The sequence below is a fragment of the Trachurus japonicus genome, chromosome 15, assembly GCF_045865225.1.
Source record: "Trachurus japonicus isolate A0001 chromosome 15, Traja_1.0".
Lineage (NCBI taxonomy): Eukaryota > Metazoa > Chordata > Actinopteri > Carangiformes > Carangidae > Trachurus > Trachurus japonicus.
The window spans coordinates 14,182,285-14,199,040 of NC_140921.1; the positions used below are offsets into that span (position 1 = coordinate 14,182,285).

Genomic DNA, 16,756 nt, shown 5'->3' on the forward strand with positions numbered 1-16,756 from the left:
AGCCCAGAACATGGAGACCTATAGAGGTTGGGGGTGGATGTAAAATCATATTAACTTTGGTAATCGTATTAAAACTATATTTGAAATGTGTGCCTGTGATCTGTTGTTATTCTTTCTTTTAATGGCTTATACTGTAGCTTCTATGTGTTTATACCTGACAAGAGCTGGACATTTGTGGCTTATAAATGCTAAATTCCTTTACATCATGAACTGAACAGAGGAATATACTTCCTCATATCTGATCTGAGCAGCTTTTTTTTTTTTTTTTTTACTCGACATGCTTACACGTTTACAATTTAAACTACAACTTCTTAATTTTTAGGGCCAATTAACAGATAATTAAGGGGCAGATAATTAATTTTTTTTAAAAAGTAAGTCGAACATTTCAAGTTTTCAGATTTTAATGAATTCTAAATAATCTTAAGCATTGTTTAAATAATGAATAAGATTGTGAAGGTGTCACTGGATAATTATGATGAGGGTATAAATCATTGCCCTTTTAATCCTTACAAACCAGGCAATCCATTGATTAAAGAAGAAAATTGCAAATTTATTCAATTAAAATTGTTGAACAATTAGTTCCACATTGGTCAGCTACAGCAGTAATGATATACTGACATAATAATGGAGTCACAGCCATTTTCCAGCTTCATACTTACACTTGATATACTATGATTACAATTACATACTGTACATTTACCGATGATTTTAACTTGAGGGCTTTTACTTTTTACAGTGTGGTATTACTACATGACTTAAAATATATTCTTCTTTCAGCTTGTTGAAATGTTTTCTTTACACACTTTAGTATTTTTTATTCATTTATTGATATAGACTTTTGGTTTGATTGTGTTCTTCAGTTTATAGGTCAGGGCCTTTTTTTTTCTGTTTTCACATTCCTTCACAGTAATAGTCTAAATTGGGGAGCTGATCCTTAATCAGGACTCTGGCTTGAGAAATCCATGAAGCAAACATAACAGTGAAACAGGAGGGAGGGGATTCAGTATTTTAGTGTTTGTAATGACCAGTGTTGTTTGGCAGGTGGCAGTGTTGAACAGCCAGGACTCTGCTCCGGCAGAGCAGACCTGCAGTGATGAGCGAGGCAGCAGACTGCTGGGACTCTGTCACACAGGAAGTCACTGAAGTGTTTTTTCTTGACACAGAGAACCACTGTTTATTGGCTGCTGCGTGTCAGAAGTCATTTTTCCAATTACCTTCATAAGTGTTGGGTTATTGCTCTTTGTTCCTCTGCAGGCTTGTGATACATGTTCATGTTACCGAAATGTTCAGACTCAGACAGGTTCATCACAGTTTCTTCTTGTTGGCTCTGTAATGAGGACGGCTGACTGACACTGACTGAGCTTTAAACAACAGTAAACTAGGTTATAAAGACATCTTTTCATTACTCACTTATCTGTCATTGTGTTATGTTATCTAACAGGTCAAAGCTTCGAAGCTCAGCAGAGTGAGAATAAAAATTAAAACAACATGTTATAAACAGTCATAAAGGCAGTTTTATTTGGCTCCAATTTCATCAACCAAACTTCTCAGTTTAAATCCTGAAACATTTGTCTCTGGCCTACGAGTTACAGGTTCAAATATTCAAAATCACGTTTTCATCACTGCGTGTTGAGTGGGGAACGGCCTCAAAGCAGTTCTTCAATTACTGTGCTTGTAAAAAAACAACATAAAAAGAGGAGAAATGATTACTGACGTACAATATTTACACTTTACAATGGTTTTTAAACATGTTACAGTTATGCAAATAAACACAGTACATTTAGGATTTACAAATGGCATAAACATTTAACGACTAACTGACACAACAGCACTAACAAATATTTCCCAACAGAGAGCAGAGCTGCTCTGACCGTTGAACAACGTGTGAACACTTCCAAAACAAAGAAGAAAGCATTACTTGCACACTTCTGTACACGAATGCATCAACGCAGGTACGCAGGGCTTCACTGACTTCAATTGCTCTGCAGTGGTGAGACGACCAGCACTGCCGAGTGGACACACTGCAAATTCAAAATGCATTATCCAAAGTGAACACTGTCACAGGGAAAAGAACAGAACTGCACTGTGAGGATTTTAACAGCTGAACAAACCTCCTCTTATACCAGCAAGTCAACAACAAATAACATCAAGGAAAGTGCCAAACTCAAAGTGCAACAGCATGCTCTGAATCTAATGAACGACGCATGAATAATCAGAGTTCAAGAATAACGCAGCCATACAAAATCAAAATGTAATGGGGTGGAACAAAAAAAAAAAAAAAAAAAACACGGGACAGATATGGTAAAACATCATGTTGGACACGGTGGGGGAGGAGCTTGGAAAGCTCACAGCGCTGAAGTCATCCAACTTGGCTCGCACACTCAAGGACAAAGTGAGCGTAAATGTTAAACACACAAACACCGGAGTTAATGTTGAGTTATTTGGTGTTGGTGTAATTCTCTGGAACACAATCAGTCTGTCAGATCTGTTGAGGCTGTGCAGCGTCTGCCAGTATCGAAGAGAACGCGCCGGAGCGTCCAACACATGCCGCGAGCAGTGTGTCAGAGCCTGTGTGAAATGTGTGAAAAGAGCGTTTCCTGTTTGCACTTCACCGTGAGAGTGAACTTATAAGGAAATGAAGGAGACTGACTGTGAGACTGTAAAATGAGCTGATCTGATTGATCCCTCAATAAAACCAGAGTCTGAGGCTTTAATATGAGTTCAACTAGCAATTAGATGATGCATCTAGAAAACTGCTGGAACTGCTGTTTTATTTTCATTGTGTTCAAGAAAACAAAGGGTTTTATTAATGTCTATTTTTAGCACCATGACCGCATGGATATAAAAGATGTATTTGATATTGAATACATCATAAAAATATGAAAAACTGAATAAATAACACTGCTCTATGGGCCACAAGCTACACTGACAACTTGCTGAGTTGTGCTCCATTTCCCTTTATCTGCATTTAAGTCCAAAAACCAACCTTTTTGCACTTCTATTATTCAAGCAACTTGACTGGTTATAAAAAACTTCATATATTTCAGCATTTTGTTTGAGAAAAAAGTATAAAAATCACCAAAGAATGCAAAAGAAATATCCTACATGACACCATGTTTCTTTCTTTTCTCAACATCTCCGTGGGGAAAGTCGCTCTTCATCAGAGCGCTCTGTGCACAAACTGGTGATACTGAAGTTAAATAGTTAAATAGATAAATAGTTCATTGGTACCTGAGCGAGGACAACAAAGCACCTTTTAGAGGCGTTAACACTGAGGTGTGATGTTAGCCCCCTTTCACTAGAAACTCTGCGACGCTTCCAACTGTCCGCAGCGTCTGACAGACGTCCCAGTGTTTAGTGCAAATTAATAAAGTATCTATCCGTTGACGGGAGATCAACTCGTCCACGACGTCAAGAGCTCAGCAGTCCTTAGGAGTCTTTGGTGGTCTGTAGGGCAACACCGGCACAGGTCTGAAACATGAGCAGAGGCACAAACAAACAACGTCATTACAACAGGACAGACACAATTTTAAAACTGAACTTTCAACAAACGTGTTCTTGTTCTTCAGGTTGTCTGAAGATGATACAACATGCTACAGTAAGCTTTTCACAATCTGAGTAAACATGTGGGTCTCCTGTCTAAACAAGCCTGAGGCATTTCTACTTGCCATCTACTTTTATATCTTTGTTACTTTTTCAGCACAGCACAAACCTAAACTGATTCATGTGACTGTTTTACCATAACTAGATTACATACGGTAAAGAGAGACATGAAAGGCAACAAATGTCTCATTCACCTTGTTAGGAGCAGTGTAATAACCCTAAAGGCATCACTAACACCAAAATAAAAAGTGGTTTCATAAACCAGGAATCACAGCAATGAGCCAATGTGGAGGTTTTTCTAAGATCAGCCTGACAGACGGTTTTTCATCTCTCCGTGCGGTCGGGCGCAGGAGGTTATAAGAAAAAAAGAAAAAATTACAACAACTCTTGTACAACTACAATAATAATCAGACCAGCATTGCACACATGCACAACAGCATGGGAGCAAATGGGAGTTTAACGAGTCACGAGAGTCTAAAAAAAGTGATGAAACTGATGAGAAAGTCTATTAGAGAGAGAGAGGGGCTCGATGGTCATTAGTGAGTTATTAGTTGTTGGAAAAAATAAGAACAGAGAGCAGTGCTTTTCTTCCTCGATATCACTGCTTCCCTGCAGAGCTGCTGTTTCTTCTGAAGCCAAACATCACGCAACGTTGTGCCTGATTCTACTCAGTCTGCACTAAACCACGGATGGAAGTCTAAAGGCGTCACTTTAACAGGCAGCGATGTAACTTGGACATGTGACATGTGATTGGAGTCATGTTGCTCTGACCTGCTGGGTAGAGGGATGGTGGGTGGAGGTCTGGGCACGGTGGGAATAGGTATGGGAAGAGGTCCAGAGACGGGGATGTGGACCCCCACTGCTGCGGCGCTGTGACCCAGCCGAGAGCCCCTCCCTAGCGGGTCCGCAGGAAGGGGTTTCTGTGGTGGACTGGGCTTATCGAAGTCCTGAAAACAACAGAAGTCAACTTAAGTTACAAAGCACATTAATCTTCTCTTTCGACAAACGCGTAGCGACCTGAATAAATAGCACGTCACCATCTATCTGCCTTCCTGTGTAAATCAGCTGCATGGACGTTTACGTGTAGACAGAAGCACGTTTCACTAGAGGGCACTGTGTTATCAGCATCTTCTCTGAACTCCCACCACTAACATGAGACGGATCCCAGTCCGCCGCCTCCTCCTCCTCCTCCTCCTCCTCCTCCTCCGTCTCCACCACGTCTGTGGCGGTGCTGTGTGAGTGCAGAAGGTTATCTGAATGAGGTGCCATCATGTGTTACTAATCTACAGCGAGGAGGCGAGGCAGTGATAAACATCTGCTACCAGGAATCTGGCTACCGTCAACACACAAAACCCCCACTCTGACCACGCCACAAAACACCCCACACACACACACACAGAGGAGTACGTGGACAAACTGAAAGTAATATGCACACACAGAGGAGGGGGAAAAAAAAAAAGTTTTCCACATCATGCATGGATAAGACTTAGAGATGTGGAAGGTTTAAAAGATTCATGAGTGCAGCCAAGATGGGACTGAGTTTGTCACATCAACATACAGAGTCATAAACCTGTGAGTGTTCGGTGCCGTGTGACCCAGAGGACGCAAACTCAGCCACGTTTGCACAGAGGTCATTTTTAACAGGAATGCCTGGGGAACCAAATAACCTGTGAAAAGATTGGCTGCTACAGCGAATGTGCTTTCCAGGTCTTCACTGAATGGGCAAAAGTATGTAGACACCCCGGAATAAACACTTGTTTCAATACAAGGCCTAAAAAAATGAAAGAAATGGTGTCAGAGTTTGATGTGGGGGAACTTTATTGATCGGCACAGGGCACAAACCAAAACCTGTGTGTGGGTCTTCACCTTATCTGTTCAGGTGTCCACATGCTTTTTGGTCATGGAGTGTATTTTTGTGTCTTGTTGCAGGTTATTAGGAGTTTAACCGACAATTTGTTTAATTAAATTCCCACAACACGCACGGCGACCACATTGTTGTGTTTGATTAACAGTCCAGAACCAAAGATATAAAATCAATTGGATGTAAAATTAATTACCATTAAGTGCTAAGAAAACCAGTTAATATTCACATTTGAACAGTCGGAACATGAGCATACGCCTTAAATATTTAATTGATCATCAAATTAGTTGCCTGTAGCAAATTAAGCAACCACACCGCCACAAGTCGCACTCTACAATCATCTTATATGCTGCCAAGAAATCACCAAAAAAAAAAGAAAAAAAAAAAAGGCAGCAATTCATTCATGTCATATAATATTTTTTTCTTTACATAGAAAAAGTTGTTTTTACAAACACAACATTTGCCCAAAGCTTTTCAGATGCAGTCAAAAACACAAGATACCCCCTCAGAGGTTGAAATGTTGTGCTGCTTTCATCAGACGCAGCTCCGTTAAAGCCACAGCAGGTTTGTTTCACTTAGAATCTGCTTCACAGTCCCATGTGGATGCTGCTCTGCCTCTTACTTGTTGAGATATTTTTTTTTTTTTTTGGGAGGGTTGGGTGGGGTGGGGGGTGATAAAACGTACACAGCGAGATCCCATTAGAGGGATCTGTGTGAATATTAATTGAAACTAGCACAGACTTCCACGCACAGTGTACCACACACTGGGATCATCAAGTACACATCACACCAGTCCTGTGGACCGTTCACAGTTTGTGTAGTTTGAGTGAAGAGCGACTCCCTCTCCAGAAATACACACTAAATCAGCCTGTTTTTTTGTGTGTTTTTTTTCTTTCAACTGAGGGGAGAAAACAAAGATGTAAATGGACAGATGCATCCACTCAAATGCAAGAATAATCCAGGACCCATGTGCATTCTAATGCTGCTCTTGGCAGAAAACCTCACACTGTAACTGGAGTCTTGGTGGTGTTCACATGTCTTAATTCAAAATGAAGGATTGCACTGTCCTCTGGCTTGAGAAAGATCTATGAGCCTGGGGCTTACAAGCACCTTTCAAAAACCCTCCGGAGGAGCTAAAAAATGCGCGGTCGTCTGGCCAAAAAACAAAGCTATTTTTCTAAGTTCCTGAAAAGATGACATTTTGGAAAGGCACGACTTTCACTCCTCGGCCGTGTGATGCCGCAGTCTGCTCTTGCGGTGCACCTGAACCTGGTTGCAGTTTATTTTGCCTCACATTTGTTTGACTCTACAGGTATCTGATATGTTTTTTCTTCCTTCAGCTGAACAAGATAATAACAATGTGGTTGTTTGTGACAAGTCCTTGCGCCCACACTGGCTCCTATTCATACACCGCCTCATTGGAATAAATGTAGGCTTCATTCTCCTGGAAACCCCTCCACATTAATGTGGTGCTGTCGGCATGCAGGCAGAAGACAGCCTCGTGGAAGAAGTCTTAAAATAAGACATATTGGCACAGACAGCAGGGGAGGTTGTGTCAAGTATTAGAATAAGCTCGTAATACACTTTCTCTTTAAGGATTGATGTCCTCTATGTCCTTGCTGGCCTGTTATTAAACCTCTACAGAATCCCTTCTTCTGTTTCTGACCTACATGCGTCGTCTCTACTCGCTCCATCTGTTTCATTACAGCGAAATGAGCTAGTAGATATTAGCAGGTAGCAGGGCTTCATTGTTTTGGCAGCCCAGTGAGCAGCCTATTTATGAAGCAAACAGCGGCCTTTCAGCTAAAGTGCATCTTTAGTTGGCACACATCCATAACAATCAAGGGTGATATGCTGGACACCACAAAACCATCTGAACCTGGGTGTGATGCCAGGTGTTTCTGCTGAGCAAATACTCACATCATTTAAAGTAAAAGTACCAACACAGTCATGGAAAAATACTCTATTACAAGCAAAAGCCCAGCACTAAAAACCCTACAGTACATTCATAAAGAAGCCAGTTCATATAGATTCACGAGTGTGTGCATTACATATTACTGCTCTTTCCCATCAGGGTGTACTGTAGGTCATTTTAAAGGCAGTTTAAACTGCTTTATATACAGTTGGAGGTTGCGCCCCTCCAGTGGGTCACCAGATCAATCTTTGGTGGTCATAAGATGATTATTGGGAAAGTTTATTTTGCTACAAATTGCTGCAGTTAAGTTTTGGGACTTCAGTATTTGCTTTCTGTAAAATATTTTACTGCGCTCACCTTCACATCACTAATTTACATGAAACTATTTCACGACCTTCAAGGGGAAATGTCTCTACACGCTACTTTCATGTAAAGGCTCATTGGCCAAAGCCTTTTGGGAAACACTCCTTCAATCTTTAATAATGAAGGGCCTATTTTATAAGCTCATGTTTTTTTAATGTTCAATATTATACTGAAAAGTAACTGGTAACTGTAGATGTAAAATTCATGCTTGCAAACTCTAGTAGAGTGTAAGTATAAAGTAGCAGAAAATGGAAATAGTGAAGCACCCACTCCCTGATCCACCTGTAGTTAGTTATGTTCCAGCACTGCTGCTAATCTGACGACTGACTGATTAATGTAATGAGGTATTAAAACGACACGCTCCCTCCTGAGTTGTTCATGCTCTGGGATTATGTTTTACTCTTTATCCAACAGACAAAGTGTCATATCACAAAGCCAATGTCTTTCTCTTTTTTCCCCCCTTTTAAAACAGCATGTATCTGCCAATTTCCCGTGCACCCCGCTGCAGCTCACAGAGAGCCAACATCCAGCACAACTCTCCTCGTTGTGCTGGTACACGAACGGATCAGGATTTGGATCCACCACCGGAGCAGACAGATGGATTTACTATCTCCACTGCATCCGATAGTGCTGGCTCAGCAGAAAGCTGTGCCTTACTCAGGAGCTGGGTCACAGCGAGGGAGGGAGATGGATTGAATTTTGCTGTCGATATGTGAGCGAGCGAGCCGCCCGCAGTGCAGAAGTGCAGCGAGTTGTGGTATCCAGCATCTTTGCTACAACCTTTAAAGATGAGCATACAGGTGGCCGTGCAAGTTTTAGACCATTAACTACAATTTGCATATATTTTACATTAGCACAGAACATTTTTTAAGAGTAGCAGAGTTCTCAGATGGATTTCCTTCCATCCCACTGCTTTCTGTTAATTCCTGTATGGCTATGAAAATCATAGACCTAAAATTAGTTTGACATAGGTAATCCATTACTGTCAGCACTATTTATTCTTAATATTAATACATTAATACATGATATGGCTCTGCAGCATGAGCATGGACCCATTTTAAAGCTCCTCATCTGAGTCCAAGACGGTGACATCAGAGAGACAAAATCCATGTATGTTTGTTGTCGACAAAATTACAACTTGTGTCCAAGATCATAAACGAACTTTGAGCTCACTTGTTAAGCCGACATGGAGAAGTACTAAATGGAAATTTGAACATCAACAATTCATTAATCACTGGGCAAACGTCATCTGCTGAGGAGGATTATGTGATATGACTGAAAGCTTCAGAACACCAAAATTGTTTTGGCAACAACATAGCCCGTGATTGCAATGCTTTTTCAGCAGCTGATTTAAATGTCTGATGTCAGAGCGTCCTTAAATGCACCACCAGGGATTCATCAAGATCTAGCTAGAGCGTAAAAAAGAAAAAATGCAAACGAAATGTTCAGTGTGACCTATTTTGAGCAAGTTTCAAGTCTCAGCTTTTGAACGAAAAATGAAATGAAATTGATATAGAGCAGAAAATCATTGTAGAAACCTACAGTATGGTTCACCAAATGGTCAGGAGTAATGCACTTTAAAATATTGATGGGCTTTGCCATACAGTATACATGGGCCGTTAAAGCTGTTAAAAAACAGTTTAAACAAGCGCACAAACCTGGTCTGTTCTGTATGCCGGCTGCTGGCGAGGCAGACTGAGAAAAGGTGGCACTCGAGGTGGCGAGAGAGACGTGTGGGCAGGCAGGACCCTGTGGTGGGCCGGGAGAGGAGGCAGGGTGGGCTGGCCCACGCTCAGAGACACCGGCATGGGCTGACTGATGTGCAGGGGCTGGTACAGGGGCAGTCGGCGCAGGCTGTGGGAGTGGAAGTTGTGTGGAGGCAGAAGAGGCTCCGCGCTCAGGAGAGACGGCTGGAGAGAGGATGAGAGGAAGTTATCTTCAGCAGTTTTCTGGTACGGCAGTAATGTGGCGGTTTTTGACTTGTCATAAAAAGGGAAGACATTAATGAGAGCTGTATCCTATTCAGGTGTCCCAGTAAGACAATAAACAGACAGTTAAGTGAGGCAGCTAAATGGAGTTCAGCCATCTTTGATATTATTATTCACACCAGAGCTTTTACTGCAACCTATCAAAATGTCTTTCTATGACTCTTCTCTTTCATCATATATACATGATGTATAGATGATACATATATGATGATATATACATAATGCATCATCATCATTCCTGGGAAATGATTTAATCATTAACAGAAAATTTATGGAAAACCATTATTTGTCATAATGTCAAGCCTGTGAAGGTTCTGGGAGATTATGAAGGTTATTTTTCACTCTCTCTTGACATCTTGTACACTAAATGGTAAGATAGATTACTTATAAAATAATCATCACTTTAAACGATCATAAAAACAATAATTAGCTGCAGCTCCAGTCTTGTGTAATGATTCCCGAGAAGCTTCAGCCCGAGACGCTGAGGTGTACCGCAGGCATGAAACGTAAAAATTCCACTTCAGTCATAAACCTCCTCCTTAGTGTGAACCTGCTGATGTCAGAGTCGGTCATAAAACTGCAAAACAACACTATTATTAATATGACGTGCTGAAAATGTAAAAGCCAGAGTCTGACCACATGGCCTGACCAGCTGTTAGCCCTCCACTGCAGGAGAAACCAATAACACCTAAAATGGCCAGAGAGGATTTGGCTGCTGGACAGGACGCATGCACACATGCACACGCACACACAATATACAGTTAATGTATTCAACGAGAGCCACTTTGATGCTCACTGACATGTGGACACCAGCGAGTGGCTCAAGTGGTCCTTGTCATGGACAGTGTGCTGCTAAAAATACAGATGAGAAGGATGTCAGCACCCAACCTTCATGTTAGACATAACTTTTATGCGTAGCTGCTGCAGATAGAGGTCAGTGCAAACAAAAGGCAGCTGCACACACACACTCATGTATATATGCATGTGTCTTTAGTTCGTCATACACATGCAAATGACAGGTAATCTCCCCGTGTGCTTATCATTTCCACCAAACAAATCAAAACCAATTTTCTTCCTCTGCCTGAATCAATCAACTCTGCTCCCTCCTCATAAAAAAAATCGTTTTATCATAAATATTAAAGAGGCTAAAAAAAACAAAACACAACAACATCCTGAGTCTCATTTAAAAGAGCAATCTCTCAATTAAAGTTTCTCTTCCTCCTGTCGACAAAAGCGACATAATTAATATTTCTTTGATGGAGATATAGTGAGGCTGAATCAATCACCCGGTTTTACCGTCATCTGGCTTTGTCAACAAGCCTGGAAGCGTGACAAGTTTAGCTAAAGTGTTATTACAAAAGAAATCAAATCAAATGGACTGTGACAGAAAAGAGCACACAAACACACAGGCTCATATACAGTTAATATACGATATGTACTGACTCACATATACACTGGTTAGAGGATGTACAGAGTTACTCACTTTGTAAATGTTGGCTGTGGAGGGTTTGGGTGGAGGTTTCCGCTGAGGTGTGGGTCTGTACATGGACTGAGTCCTGATGGGGCTGGTTGGTCTGCTGGCCTGCACAGACCTGTAAACACAACAACAGAGCTTAAAGCCTCTCAATCAGCTTCTTACCGTGAGTGATGTGGTTCGACATGATCGCAGACTTTTCTGCCAAAGTTTTGAGGATTTCACATGATCGACGTTGTGTGTTTGTGTTTTTGTCTTTGTTTTTCTCTCTGTTTTGGACCCGTGGGCTCTCTTGGAAAAAAAGGTGACATCACAGTGTTTCTCTGTGCCAATCGGCATCAGTTGAGCAACAAACGAGTCAAAATGTGACATGAATCAAGTGTAAGCAAACCAGAGCAACATGGTGCAGATAACAGCTCAAGTTTTAAGTCGTATCCTCTAATTCTTCTTTTGTTTATAAACATAGATACTACTCATATATACACAAGACCTCTCACTGGTTACATTCACGGTTCATTCAAAATTAATTAACCTGGTTTACCAGTCTCCATTTCCCCCAGCATTACTGTTCTCTCCAGGAAACGTCTTGGAAATTATTAGGGGGATATTTCAAGAAGTTATGGAGATAAAAAAAATGGAAATAAAAGTTTTACCAGCTCTAAAAATGTTTGTGTAATGACGATGCTGCCATTTACATAAATTACATCTTTAAAATAAGGGGCACAGTCTGATTGGCTGCTGTGAATTGATGGATTTAAACTACTTGGTTTAAACTTCACTCGATAAAAGTGACGTACAGCCACACAGTAGAACAACAAAGTCAGAAATTGATATAAAAAGTATTAATAGGGCAACTGTAAGGTGTTACTTCAGAATAATGAGTGAACAGTTAGCAGGAACAAGCTCATTGGTTTTCTTTGGTCACCTGAGTTTCTCCAAAGTGCTCTTCTTATTGGTGAAGAGCAGTCGCAGCAGAGTCTTCCTCTTCACAAAGATGATGACGGTGGCCACCAGAAGGCTGACCAGGGTAACCAGGATTGCCACAGTAATGACCACGCTGTCGGCTGATGCCATATATGACAACACGCACATTAATACACACACACGCACATCTACAGCACAGAACGATGACAGGACATGACGCAAAGACCGTTACCGCTAGGCCACCGTCAGTGGCACAGTTTCACAATCACACTTTCCTGTTCATTTATCTGTCTCACTTTAAAAATCCATTTTCTTTCACAGACTCTGAAGTATTATGAATTTCTGTGTGGTGGAGAAGTTGCAATGTTCTAGGAAAGTTATTCTCCAGTCCAAACAAACACATCAATCCAATCCTGACTGCACAATAAAGTGATGTACAAGGTGCAAGCGGTGCAGCTCTGTGTTATTGCTTATTTCTGAGATAGTGCTGTTGTCTTTCTGACTGGGTGAGTGAGGATAGAAATGAAATCGTCCTCAATACCTGCAAGTCTCATCGGTCCGCTGTCAATGCTGCCACCGAAACCGCCTTTCTCACAGAAGGGAGGGGCCCAGTGCGCTTCACAGTGGCAGTTCTTCTTGTTGTTGCACACCTGCAAACATTTCACAGTTCATTACATGCAACACTGATATTTCCCTTGCTCTGCATCAAACGCTATCAAAAGGCATTTGTATTCCTTCCAGCTCAACTCCACATATAAATGATGCACCGCCCTCTACAAAAGGCTCCATCCCCACAACTGAAATAGTTGATTTTTTTTCATAAATAACAACCGCTCTTATTTAGTTAGTCTAAGTGACTTTCAGAATAAAAAGGACACCGTGTAGTGTGTGCGTGTGTACAAGTGCGAGTGCGTGTCATAATAGATAAAACATGTGCAATGGGAGAGTCCATCCTGTAAAAGCCTCAGGTTTCCATTGCAAGGGTTTGATCCAGGAGGATTCCCTGGCGGGGTAACACAGTCCAGCTGTCAGTCGGAGGGAGGAGGGAGGTAGGGAGGTGTACAGCTGTGAGGGATTTACATTAAGTACAGACGTACAGTCAAGTGCCTTCCCTGCCTCCAGGCCATGGACACTATTTGACTGGGTTAAGAGGCACTCGGGGGCTCTGAGGGAGGTATGATTTGGGGGAGTTTTATGTGCATGAAGGGAAAAAGAATTTGTTTCTCGAACAGAAAATGGACAAACAGCGGTGCAGACACAGTCTGTTAATTTCATCAGAGGGAGAAGGTAACCTTATCTTCCTCATCTCTCTAGTAGAACAAGAATAAGATACACAAAATGTGAAATGTGACATGTAAGGCGGCACCTATTTGTTTAAAATATGGGCTGCTAACAAAGAAAAAGAACAAGAGAAATGATTTACTATACATAGAGACATCTCATATATCAACCAGTGAATGTTATAATGGGTGCACACCCACGCTTCAGCTCCTCACACCAATATGCTTGATATACCAGGGAAGCTATAGCTGTAAACACCTACTTTGTAAGCAACAAAAACAGACACCAATGTACCTGAATATAGTGGAAAGATGCTTCCAAAAAAAAAAAAGATGAAGTGAGTTAACTTGCAGGCAAACAGCGGTCTTTTAAGTCCCACAGTGAATTCAGTGAATCCCTCTTTACCAGTCAGGTCTCGTATTGTGTGAGGTGTTTGAGGAAATGTCAGACAAATTGATTTGGTAGATATTTGTGTAAAAGAGAGACTGCAACTCAGGTCCACCCTCTTAGTGACAAAGATTGCTCAAGTTTTCTTGTAGAGTCTTTTTTCTGTGATTGTTTTATCCACAACTCTTTCAGTTGTTTGTCTTTTTTTTTTTGATGGGCAAGGTGATTGGTCAGTCGCAGGTTTGAGGAATGTACAGTTTAAGTTGTTTAGCTTTGATTTCTCATCATATACCACCTCTATTCCGTGAATATCTGTAATTGACAGTGAAGATCAGAGGTTGCTGCAAACTAATGTAGCCTCAGGTGAGTGTTGTTAAACAAAGTAAATAAAACATAAACTCAGTGCCTGAATCATTGATAGGAGAGAAAGGTGAACATTTCTTGGCAGGAAGTGTTGATTTTACACTGCAATAGAGCTGCAGCTGTGGTCTGCCCCCCCTGCACTGTTGCACTGTATCTCCTTTCTCTGTGGAGTAAAAAGATGATGGACAACAAAGTAAGTAGACCCTAAATGATGCTGTTAAGCGGGATTGATTTAACCTCAGTTGGACAATGAAGATTGATCACACAGCAGAGGAGCAGCTGCCATAACTCACTGTGCTGCACTGTAAATACACTGTTGCTCTGCTTTTGTGTTCAATTATGGACAAATACACAATCCTCATAGGCTTGTGTATAAATGAACACTAAATATTGAGCTAATATGTACTCACCCCACGTCCGTTGCACTTCCCAGAGCACTCGTGCACACCAAACACACTGACGTTCTGGCACTGTCGGTTCTGACACACCTGTAAAAGAAACAGCATCACTGATGAACACAGGATAAAGAGCAAAACGAAGACAAGGCAAGAAGATGTTTGCACAGGTTTAGTAACTGAACCAGAAAATATCCTGCATGATTGATGCCAGCAGCATGTACAGGCAGAGCACAGTTGCAATATGCCTATTTAAATCTGAAGTAACCATTTCAATCGAAAATACATGAATTATTGAGATTTAATACAGAAATATTGACACAGAGTTTTAATATCCCCTGAGGTGATATTTGGTGGATATCTACAGCAAACTGGGCGGTGGCTGCACCTCACATCACAACCTGAGATGCAGTTCAGGAGGTGAAAATGCAGGAGGCAGGATATGCTGCGTGTTGTCCAGAACAAAGACAAACATCAGACTGGAAGAAGCCAGCTGTTGCTTTCATGTAGAAAATAAGGCCTGCATTAGGCAGAGCAGTTTGGAGCTCTCAACTTCCTCAAACTGCCACTATTATACAGGCTGCCAACTTAATGCCCCGATTGGCATGGAAAGCAGAAAACCTTTTTGAGAAGAACAAAAGCCCATGACAAAGACCCACCTTCAGGCCATCAACATTTCCAGATAATGTGTGGCTCTAACTCATAATTTAGGAGACTGTAGCCAGGAGACAAGCTTACATGGCAGACAGCCATTTTGTGCTCAAAGCTCAAAGGCCTTTTAAGCGCTGAGGGTAAGTCCTGTGGGGTGAGTGAAAGAGCTTCTGGGGACTTGTAGAACTGTGAGACATCACCGTGTTGTTTTCTAACATGTTCATCCAAATTTTCAACCACACAGGCAGAACTCTGGCCTTTGACAAGTCATAGCTGCAGCGCGTTTGGCAAATGCAACCATCCATACATCTACTGAGGAGCAAGCAAAACACTGTAAAACACTGTGACTTGGCCACATCTGGGCCATTTGTCAAACTCTATAATTAATCAACAGAATGGCAGTGAATGGTGTGAAAGTAGAGTGTGTGCCCACAAGTGGATATTTGTTTTTCATTTTCTCAGGGAGAACTAGAGGTTGAAAGGATCCCCGGGTACATGACGAAATATTAACCGCCTCATATGGTACTACACTATAAGCAGGGGCCAACACCCAAAGGTTTGCTAGTGCTACAGAGGTGCTTTAAAAATGAATTTTCACCCACTTGTTGATACAAAACAGGAGAGGTTGTTAGTGAAACTGCCCATATGCGCCCCAGGTCATCTTGCTCTCACAACCACTTTGCCATTAATGCAAGACTGAGTACAGGCCTGGTAACCTCACCCACAGAGACAGTTCAGGAGGGAAGTGCTCCAGAAACCAAAAACTAGAGGCCTCTAACTTTTGGCAGGAAGAGGCCCTGATGGCACCGTTGCGGTGAGAGGTTGTTAGGCAGGCATATAGGAGGAGAAAAGTTGAGAGGCACACCTAATAAAATAACTGGTTGCCATGAGGGTCTTTCCAGCCCTGCGCGTGATGTGTAGTGCACATCTGGATCACTGGATTCACTCAGGAGTTAATTTCATTAGTGCTGTTTCTTAAGGAGAGTCTGCCTTGGCTTCTCACTGCCAGTGCCCAGAGGAGCACTACTCTAGACTCATACACTTGTCAGTGTTTTGGTTCTTTAGAGAAGGGATAATATAACTGCAGGGAAATAAACAGCAAGCTAAGAGCTACAGTACTTTAAAACCAACAGAAACAACACCATCCCTCACCATGCCATCTCCACACTTTGTACCAGCCAAAACGAGTCCGGGGTCGGGCATGTCATCACCGAGGTAGACGTGTGTTCCTCGACACAGGATGCGCCCTCCTTCCTGCAGCGGGATGTTGGTTTCAATGGAAACTGCGTTGGTTCCGATCACTGGCCGGTTGGCTCCTCCCTGGCACTGGATTTTGCCACACTTTGCATCCCTGTATTCGACACACGCGCAAACACACATGAGCGTTCACAGGAAGATTATACAGATCATTAAAAAAAAAAGCCTAAAACATAAAGGCCTGTCCATGACAGACGGAGATAAGTAACTGTAGAAAAAGATGAAAGACCGCTGAAAAGAGCTGCAGCGCTTCAGTCCTCGGGTCATTAAAGCAATTACATCAATTAACAAAGG

General features: G+C 41.8%; 1 protein-coding gene across 1 annotated transcript in view; it reads right to left on the minus strand.

Moving 5' to 3' along the window:
* Positions 1-1,491: 1,491 nt before the first annotated feature.
* The window catches only part of adam12b (ADAM metallopeptidase domain 12b), a 75,875-nt gene continuing 60,610 nt past the window's right edge, over positions 1,492-16,756 (minus strand). The window contains exons 16-23 of the mRNA XM_085799820.1: positions 16,358-16,556; positions 14,570-14,647; positions 12,670-12,778; positions 12,130-12,268; positions 11,214-11,322; positions 9,401-9,652; positions 4,375-4,550; positions 1,492-3,471 (exon numbers count right to left, since the gene is read on the minus strand). Of these exons, the coding sequence (XP_085655946.1) occupies positions 3,420-3,471; positions 4,375-4,550; positions 9,401-9,652; positions 11,214-11,322; positions 12,130-12,268; positions 12,670-12,778; positions 14,570-14,647; positions 16,358-16,556 (1,114 nt within the window). The 3' untranslated portion in view covers positions 1,492-3,419. The remainder of the gene's footprint in view (positions 3,472-4,374; positions 4,551-9,400; positions 9,653-11,213; positions 11,323-12,129; positions 12,269-12,669; positions 12,779-14,569; positions 14,648-16,357; positions 16,557-16,756) is intronic.